This window comes from Egretta garzetta, unplaced genomic scaffold (genome assembly GCF_000687185.1).
Source record: "Egretta garzetta isolate BGI_Z169 unplaced genomic scaffold, ASM68718v1 scaffold908, whole genome shotgun sequence".
Classification (NCBI taxonomy): domain Eukaryota; kingdom Metazoa; phylum Chordata; class Aves; order Pelecaniformes; family Ardeidae; genus Egretta; species Egretta garzetta.
This window is the reverse complement of record NW_009260630.1, coordinates 16025-16633: the sequence shown is the minus strand read 5'-3', so window position 1 is coordinate 16633 and position 609 is coordinate 16025. Positions and strand designations below refer to the sequence as shown.

Genomic DNA, 609 nt, shown 5'->3' with positions numbered 1-609 from the left:
GGCCGAGCCCCCGGAGCTGGGCACGCCCGCCGACCCAGGGCAGCCCCGGGGTGAGGACCCCCTTCCCCCCGAGCCTGGAGGGCCCCGTGCCGGACCTCCCCAGCACCCCCAACTCGCAGCTCCCGGCGAGCCCCCGGGGGTCTCCCGGGCTGGGAACGCCCCTCAGGCTGGAACAGCCCTGAGCACGGAGCACCCTCCGGGGGATGGCCACGGCGGGACCTCCAGGGTATCCCACCCCTCTGCACCAGCGTCCGGGCACCTCGAGTACCCGCTCCTTGTGGGGACTCAGGCCTGGAGAGGGCAGTCCCCTCCCCACCTGAATGCAGGGCTGGCCTGGTGGTCCCCGTGTCGGCTGCGCTGCGCGGGGGGAGGAGCTGGAGAACCTGGGGCTTGGTCCCCCCGTCCCTCCAAGGGCAGACCCTCGCGCAGAGGAGGGTCTCCCGGCTGCGGGCTGCCCCACGTGCTAGGCTACACCTCCCGGTGACGGTGGCTGGGCACAGACTTCCCCGTCCTTCCTCCCACGGTAGCTCCTCGCCCCACGTCTCTGCCGGCCGATGGCCCCAGCGATGGTGAGAAGCCCTCGGGGGGCCAGAGCAAAGCTGAGCTGCG

At 73.4% G+C, this 609-nt stretch overlaps 1 protein-coding gene across 1 annotated transcript in view; it reads left to right on the top strand.

Moving 5' to 3' along the window:
* Position 1: 1 nt before the first annotated feature.
* EIF2B4 (eukaryotic translation initiation factor 2B subunit delta) overlaps positions 2-609 on the top strand; it is a gene marked incomplete at its 5' end in the record, with an annotated part of 7303 nt that continues 6695 nt past the window's right edge. Inside the window, 2 exons of the mRNA XM_035900949.1 lie at positions 2-50; positions 528-607. Coding sequence (XP_035756842.1) covers positions 2-50; positions 528-607 — 129 coding nt within the window. The remainder of the gene's footprint in view (positions 51-527; positions 608-609) is intronic.